Source organism: Babylonia areolata, chromosome 14, assembly GCF_041734735.1.
Source record: "Babylonia areolata isolate BAREFJ2019XMU chromosome 14, ASM4173473v1, whole genome shotgun sequence".
Classification (NCBI taxonomy): domain Eukaryota; kingdom Metazoa; phylum Mollusca; class Gastropoda; order Neogastropoda; family Buccinidae; genus Babylonia; species Babylonia areolata.
Genome location: NC_134889.1, coordinates 18,545,220 through 18,553,970, shown reverse-complemented (window position 1 = coordinate 18,553,970; position 8,751 = coordinate 18,545,220). Strand labels below are relative to the sequence as shown.

The following is an 8,751-nucleotide window of genomic DNA, read 5'->3' as shown; positions in this document are numbered from 1 at the left end:
GAATGTACGTTCATGTTTCCATAACAACCAAACTCTGACAATGGGGTCTTTGAAATATATATATATATATACACACACACACACACACACACACACACACACACACACACACACATGCGTATTCAATCTTCTGCATGTGTGTACACACGATGCTTGCTAATCTGCACATGATGCTGTGACCTTGGAAATGGGGGGCAGGAGAGGGGGTGGGGGAACTTGGGGGGTCTGGGGGGGGGGGAGGGAAAACTTCCACCCATGACTCACCACGTACAGCCAGTGTCATAGCCTATTCGTGCCCCTACAGATTTTTATCCCAGGGTAAAATCCATCTAGCCCAGATTAACCCCGAGCTCTATGTAAGACTAGCCTGGAATGACCCCCTGGGGTAAACTTCCACCATTCAGAGGTACTCCCCCACCTAGCCCCTAGTTGGATTTCACTCACTCATAATGGTTGTGGGGGTCATTCTAGGCTAACTTTAAATGACCCCCAAGGTTAAATTTGGCCCAGCTAGAATCCATTATACAGGCTATGGAAGTAGAACTCCCCCACATTTCTTCCGATAAGTTACAATGTAGAGGAGGAGGTTCAGGGGACGGGGGTAGGTGGGGGCAGGGGTGGTGGGGATGTGGGGGAGGGATGTTAGTAAAGGCTAGCCCAGAACAACCTCATCTCCTTTTTCGTTTCCAGCTACACACCAGGGTGATTTAAGGCTTTGTATCAAATGCCAAGGCTTGCTGGAAAGAAGAAAGGGGAATGGACCGAGAAAGGCAGAAAAAGCAGACAATAGTGAAGGGATTTATAAAGAAAAAACAAAAAGGGGGAGGGGGGGGGGGGGGGGGCGAGGGCAAGGAGGACAAAAACAAAACAAAGAGAGCAAAAGAAAAAGAGGAATTTTCTAGCACAGAATTTCCTGAAAGAGGGGATACTGTTTACACTGAAAGACATCCCACTATCCCCCACCCCCTCTTCCCCCCACACCCCCTCCCCCCATGACATCCCCATGAGGGTAAAAGTTTGAATTAGAAATCAGGACTATGTGTATAACATGAAGTAGAGAGACAAAAATTTTTATCTTGATTTATTTTCTTGCTTTATTTCAGCTGGTTTGACTGACAATCTGTAGCACATAATATGTTCAAAATGTTTGTGAAATTTATTTTTCTCACTTTCATGGTCCATTCATTCTAACCAGTAAGTTAAATAAACTTATAATTGTCAGAAATTAATATGGGGCATATGGCATATACACTTTCTTGCAATTGTTGGCATGCTACAATTTGTGTGTGTGTGTGTGTTTGTGTGTGTGTGCGTGTGTGTGTGTGTGCGTGCGTGCGTGCATGCGTGTGTGTGTGTGTGTCTTTTTTCGTTTGTTCATTTTGTTTTTTTGCTATCAGTTATCACCCTCCATAACCAATAGCCACTTGGCAAATAGAAAACAAAAGCCAAAACAAAGAGATTCTTTTAGACCAAAACTTTGCTAAGAGATTGTCATCAGACTCATTCAATCATTGCTACTGATGTGACTTCTAGCAAACACAACTGTACTTCTGTGCCTACTGGGCCTTCCGGATAAATTTCACAATTATAAAAGGTACAGGAGAGTGAAGTATGACTTTATTTAAACAAGAGAAATCATAAACTCTTAACGCCTCTCTTACAGAGAAATCAGAATTAAATACTGCTGTCAATATAAAAGATCAGCTCTGGTATGATGAGACAACCCATATCCCCCCACACACACCTCCCAAAATTTCACTACATCCGAGTCCTAATCCAAAACATGTTTTATTCTTTGCTCATGCGGTTAAATGTCAAACATTCCAAAAGGAGGAGTTTGTATTATACTCCATGTTTGGTGTTTACATATACTGTACCATGTCAAACTGATGCAAACTAGGCCTATGGTTTGCTCTGTTTGGCCAAATTTCGCGCGGCTAACAGTGAAAAGACGCCCCTCTTAGTCTGGCCCGCTCTTAGCCAATCAAACGCCTCTAACAGCTATAAGCGCTGAATCATTCCTTTGGCCAAGGCTCTCCACGCCATCTTGTCAGGTTTTCGCTCTGTCTCGTCTAACGCTTTTTTTGGCTATTAAGCGTTTTCATTTGGCCTTATTTTGTTGTATGCGGCTTGCATGTGTATTGTGCTTACATTCTGTGTACTCGTTTCGACTCGGCCCCCTCGATTTCTTCATATTTTTCTACCTCTGAGTCGATCCTGTCTTTCCTTTCTCTGTTGGGGATCGTATTGTTCGCTGGGTGCTTACGCGCGGTACCATGCCTCGTTTGCCATCCTACGAAGGCAGGGATCCAAACATTATCTTAAACAATGGTGAGAAAGTATTTCATTTCACAGGTCCAACTCGATATTCCTGCTAATTTGTGAAGTCTTCCCACCCTGTCAGAACTGAAATGATTAAAATCTTTAGAAAAACCCTTTTCAAGTCTGAGAAACCCTGTTCCCAGGTTAGTGTTTTGGTTCATAGCTGAACTATTTGTGCAGGTTTGTGTGTGCAGGGGTTGCATTTTCCCTACCCAAATGGTATGTGTGGTGTGTAGGAAAAGAAATGAGCTGTTTTCAAGAACTGCTCTATAGAAGAAGTTCATTGTCATCATTGACAGTATTTAGTGATAGGTCTTTTAAATTATTTTTTTCAAAATAATATATTTAACATTTTGATGTGACTTTCGATGGGCACAATAGCCGAGTGGTTAAAGCGTTGGACTGTCAATCTGAGGGTCCCGGGTTCGAATCACGGTGAGGGCGTCTGGTGGGTAAAGGGTGGAGATTTTTACGATCTCCCAGGTCAACATATGTGCAGACCTGCTAGTGCCTGAACCCCCTTCATGTGTATATACAAGCAGAAGATCAAATACGCACGTTAAAGATCCTGTAATCCATGTCAGCGTTCGGTGGGTTATGGAAACAAGAACATACCCAGCATGCACACCCCCGAAAACGGAGTATGGCTGCCTACATAGTGGGGCAAAAATGGTCATACACATAAAAGCCCACTCGTGTGCATACGAGTGAACGCAGAAAAAGAAGATGTGACTTTAAATCTAATGTTCTGAGCACATACACAAAACATCTACACCAAAACCCAACCACACTTGCTCTTCCCCTCGTTTTAAGGCCAAAGTACTATGCTGTCAAATAAATACTGTGCAAAGATGTCTATCAGAACAAAGCTAAAGTAATGTTTTTGAAAGTGTGTGTGTGTGTGTGAGTGTGTGTGTGTGTGTGTGTGTGTGTGTGTGTGTGTGTGTGTATGTGTGTGTGTGTGTAACATTGATGTAATGTGTCATGTGAACAAAAGTGTATTTGTAAAGCACCTAGAGCAGATTTTTGGATAGTGTGCTATATAAGTATCCATTATTATTATTATTATTATCAAATCTCTACAACAAAACATTTGACAGTGCTCCACAATTAAATAAGTCTAATCTTAAAAGATTATTTGTTCAAACAATATTTCAAACTAGAGATCATTTTCCCTCACCCCCAAACTGTCTTTGTGCTAGTGTGTGCATCAACATGTCTGTAGATGGATGGGCGGATAGGGTTGAGGTGGGAGAGGCTTGCGAGCCGTGAGTGATGTCACACTGTTTTCATTAATTTTAACAGTATTTTCAACAAGTTTGTATCTTACCTGTTGTTGTTGTTTGTTTTTTTTTGGGGGGGGGTTACATTAGCTTGTCTTACTCACACTAGATGTAATGTTAAATGCACTTAAGAGCCTCACATTAAGCGCTATATAACTGCACAGGATTATCATAAATATCATTATTAATTTACAAAGTAATTGTGTATGGTGTCTGGTTCAGAGCCTGGCTGTCTGGCAGGATGGGTGGTGAGAAGTGTGAGGAAGTATGACAGCTTTCAGGTCAGCTGATTTTTGTTCACTGACTTTGTCTTTTCATGATGAGTGTTAGTAGACTGGGGGGAAAAAAAAAAGAAAAGAAAAACGTTTTTGGAACTGTCTAATGCCACTGTTTTACCCCACAACCATGAGAAAGTTCAAAGCATGGACGATGATCAAAGGCTCTTCAACCTACTAGTAGTGGTAGTAGAGCTGACCAATCTTGGAGGCTATCTCTCCGATCTGCCAACGCTTGAGCCCATACTTGGAGTCCAGGATTTGTCTGAAACAGGCAGTTGTACAACCCACTCCATATCAATTATCATCATCATCATCATCATAATGATGACAATAAATAATAACCACAATATTTTTTTTTAATAATAGTAAATGATATTAATATAGCACTCTGTCCAGAAAGCTCTTCTAGGTATTTTACAAAACACATGATGTTCTACAACACACACTACAACAAAGCTACACAAGTTTACACACACAAAAAGTGCATCTATCAACTGAAACATTGAATTAGATTCCTGACCAAACAGTGTACAAACACATATAATATATCCTTATTAAAAAAACAATAAAAAACAAAACAAAACCAAAAAATACATAATGAATAATAGCTTCCTATCTCCACCAACTGCAACAAAAAAGCAAGCAAAAAACAAAACAAAAAAACCCCTGAAATATCTGGAGAATGTTGCATCATCTTACTAGCAGTTCTGGCTAATTAAAAAAAGAAAATAGCAGACACTTCCAAAGATTTTTCCTCACAAAAATGTTTTTGTATACACATGTCAACAAGCAGCTCAGCAAACTCCATAGTCCATGTCACATTTTCCACTACTTTTTAACCTTGTCAAAAACAATTAAACTAATGACACACAAACTGCAAGATGAACGTGCTTGCTCTCAATCCAATCACTCCTGCACAACTTCACAAAAGTTCTAAATTTAATGTCAAAATGTTTGACAATAATCATTTGGAATTCTGTAATAAAATCACAGTATATTGCATTTTAAGTTGTAACAATGAAAAAATTGTACTGTTAACCTCAAAAGCCATCCACTTCAATGAAAAGTGCCTTACTGATAAGGGTCAAATGGAACACAAAACCACACTCCACAGCTTGAACAAATCCAAATGAAGAAGAAGACAATGGTTTAATTTCGGTTCAAGCATCCATAAGAAAAAAGAAGTCCTGACACCCACAACAGACACATACAATTCTGCAAATCACAAACTGCAGTGGCAAACAAAAGTACACTGCTGGCAATGAAGCAAAGATGCACATAACCCCAATACAAATCCACAACAGTTCAGCAGTCCACAACAACAAAAGGCTCCAGGAATACAATGTTCCTCTCTGCCAATTCAGACAGATACAAACCACATTTATGCATCTACCTCCCAATAAAGGTTATCATGGATTTACAAGTATAGCCCAACATGAAAAAATACAAGAAGACATGCTAAGAAAATATTGCAATTAAAAATAACTTATGAAGCAACTCCGGTATTCCTGGCATACCTCAAGATCATGTTCTCAATTTCATAAAACCCAACTATAATGCCAAACCTACCCATCTCAATTCCAAGCATCCCATTTTAACTATTTCAAACGCCCAAGCATTCTAACTATTTCAAACTGACCTGTGCTGCTGCTGGAACTTCCATAACTTGGTGTAGACATCAAATGTACGGCCAAAGTAGGACTGCCACTGTTTGTGACCATACTGTGGTAAATCCCTGCAAACAGGCAAGATAAAGAAACAATTTCACTTTTATTACATATATCATCACAAACTGAAGACAACTTATTTTCTCAAGACTAGAGATAATATTTAATAATAATACTGGATAATGCTAACAGCACACTTCTTCAAAAGTCGAAGTTATTGACTTTGTCCCTGGAAAAAGCAACAACAACAACAACAACAACAACAACAAAACCACTTGATAAACTTGTATGGCCAATGAAACTGGATACATGTAATAATTGATATTTAATCAATGTCTGTTTTTCCAGGGAAAAACAAACCAAAGGTTTATAATATATATAATAATATTGAGAGAAAGAGAAAGAAAGAGAGCTAGAGAGCGAGAGAGACAGACAGACAGAAAACAGTTAGTATGAATAACACTTTGTCTGAAAATTCCACTGTCAGAAACATTTACAAGGATTAAAGAGGTCAAAAAGCATAGCTGTAGGCAAATCAGAGTTCCATCACCATTAAAGGGTACAAAATATGTGCAGAACTTTCCAATCTTTGGAAAACACACAGAGAGAGAGAATTGTGCATGAATGATTTAGGCATGCTTGAATGGAGTTCAGTCTCCTTTCTCTGCCTTCCACCCCACTTCCCCAAAATCCCCACTAAAAAGGATTGCATTGTCAAACACTTGGACAAAAAAACATACATCACATGCTCTATGGCTTACATGCAACAAAGGAAAAAAGTCTGGAAATTATTAGGTTGGATGTAAAAATTTTATTTACGAGGTGATGGAGTCGAGTGCATACGTCACATGTTCATGGAATAAAGTGTAATGTCAAATAAACAAAAAAAAAGAGCATAAAGGCTCAAATCAATGCACACTCTCATGTCAACAACAGGTACGCAAGGTTGCCTTGACGTGTACTCTGGGCAGCACATGTGTGTGAGTGGAGCATGTCACTGCTTCATTTTAAGCTGCTGCTAGCTGTTTCTTATATCTAGCAAGAAAACCCTGAAAGTTTAAATGGTATACTGCATGTGAGGAACTTCAATGTTACCTTTAAAACTACAAAACTATTAACCATCATTCCGTGATCATTTATGTGCTATATGTGAGAAGTGCCTGAGTGGTTGAAAATGTTACCTCTCATTTGTTTAAGTCAGTTGTTGTATACTACTTGTGGGTGACAGTGCAATTTTCAGACAAAGTGTTATTCATACTAACTGTTTTTTGTAAATCAGATTGGATTTTACAACAAAATTTTGCTAGGGACAACTCTTGTGTTGCTGTACATTCTTCTACATGTCCTAAGTGCATGCTACACACAGAACCTTGGTTTATTGTCTCATGCGAGTATCTAGACCACCACTCAAAGTAAAGAGAAAATTCTGGCGAAGTCTGATTTGGTCACGTACACACAGATTTTCTCACTTCCTACACAGACGAGTTACCATTAGGCCACCACTCAACTTTCTTCAAGACAGCTGAGATGTTCACTTCTAGTTTTAATTCTGATCAATTCTTTATGATGATCTGATCTGTAGTAGATAGTGACATCTTGCAACTGTTTCGTGGCTCAAAATTTTCATTTTCTCTCACTCACATTCAGCTCAGTAATGGCAAAAAATCTGACTTCTTCCCCCTGATTATATACAGCAACATAGGTATCCATTTCAATTTTTCTGCTCTGTCAATGTGTTACTGTTAGAATAATATTTAGCAAAGCTCTTTGCTGCTACATATACCAAAAAAAAAGGTTTATTTGAGAAATACGTGAAACACGCTCTCTTCTTTGAGTGGTTTATAGATCTTTATTCATACATCATACATGTATACACTATACGTATGGGATGTTTCAGCAAGGCAGAACCAGAGAGTCAGTCATAAACTAAAGGTAATCATAGTCAAAGTGTGCATTGTTACACTACAAAATCTGAATCATGAATTGGTGCACTTTTCTAAGACTTAGTCGTCAATGGATATTCTCTCTCTCTCTCTCTGGTCACCGTCACACTGTCAGTGTCACACACAGTCTCACTAAGCAGTAGCAGCCGACACGGTTCCGTTTGCAAATGATTATAACTGCTCCCTCTTTTGTTGCATGTAATTTTTATAAAGCAATTACACAAGTCAATTCATACCTCAGACCATTGAAAAGTTGCTTTGATTTTTCCAAATGGTGACAGAATTCATTAACAATCTTGCGTTCGCCCTCATCCATTTGCGGTTCAGTCGCCATGTTTGTTTTCTAGTTACATAGTATCCGCTAACCAAGTGTCGATATAAATGTTTATGTATGTATATGCCCTTTTGAAAACGTTTGATATAGCAAGGTATATACAAAAGACTTTCATTTATTATGTCAGTCCAGATTCGTAGATCAGTTTAAAAAAACATATTCCAATCTTCCCAAAATTTGGAGCGTAAGTGATGTAATGTGCATGCGCAGCGAAAGTAATTCTGCGTCGTTCATAAATTATGCGTCTGCTATTGGCAATGAAAAGTCCGACGGAAAGCTTGTGTTGTGTTTGAAATAGGAATTAAAACAAGGGTAGAGGGTAAAAGGATGATCAGACATCTTGTAACTGTCCCGACCTGACAAATAACCTACTAGTCTTTAACAAGGTCTGTGCCTTTATTCTCCACATTAATTAATTTTATCAATTGAATGTGCCCACCTACTTTCACTTTCTGGATGCACACCGCAGAATACAATAATTATGCCAGTGCGTCGTATTTGTATTGTATTGTATTGTCACTAAGAATTTCGTTGTATTGTATTGTATTGCATTGTCATTAACAATTTCGCTGTGGGAAAGTCATGGGCTGCCTGTAAGTGTTTAAACTGTCAAAATTGATTATTTCTACGGAATTTAGTCAGGCCGGCACAACTTTTTGTTGTTGTTGTTGCCCAGGGTACTGATTTGACGGCGTGCGCAAAATGTACCTGCATGTGGGGCCTCCGTTTATCGCCGGTTTTACCCAGACCAAGGTCTTATCATGTATATAGTGTGGACTGGGAGAGAGTAAGAAAAAGATCCTGGTCAATGCAAGCCACCGTTCCGTAGTTGTAGTCGTGATCATACTTTAATCCCCCGGGGTTAAACCAGCCCAGGCCATGCCATACCCTTCCTAGTCGGAATATACCACTATGTATACTTCA

At 39.1% G+C, this 8,751-nt stretch overlaps 1 protein-coding gene across 1 annotated transcript in view; it reads right to left on the bottom strand.

Annotated features, from left to right (window-relative positions):
- Positions 1–7,827, bottom strand: part of LOC143289882 (protein SCAI-like) — a 48,070-nt gene extending 40,243 nt beyond the window's left edge. The window contains exons 1-3 of the mRNA XM_076599089.1: positions 7,730–7,827; positions 5,523–5,618; positions 4,059–4,145 (exon numbers count right to left, since the gene is read on the bottom strand). Of these exons, the coding sequence (XP_076455204.1) occupies positions 4,059–4,145; positions 5,523–5,618; positions 7,730–7,827 (281 nt within the window). The remainder of the gene's footprint in view (positions 1–4,058; positions 4,146–5,522; positions 5,619–7,729) is intronic.
- Positions 7,828–8,751: the final 924 nt, after the last annotated feature.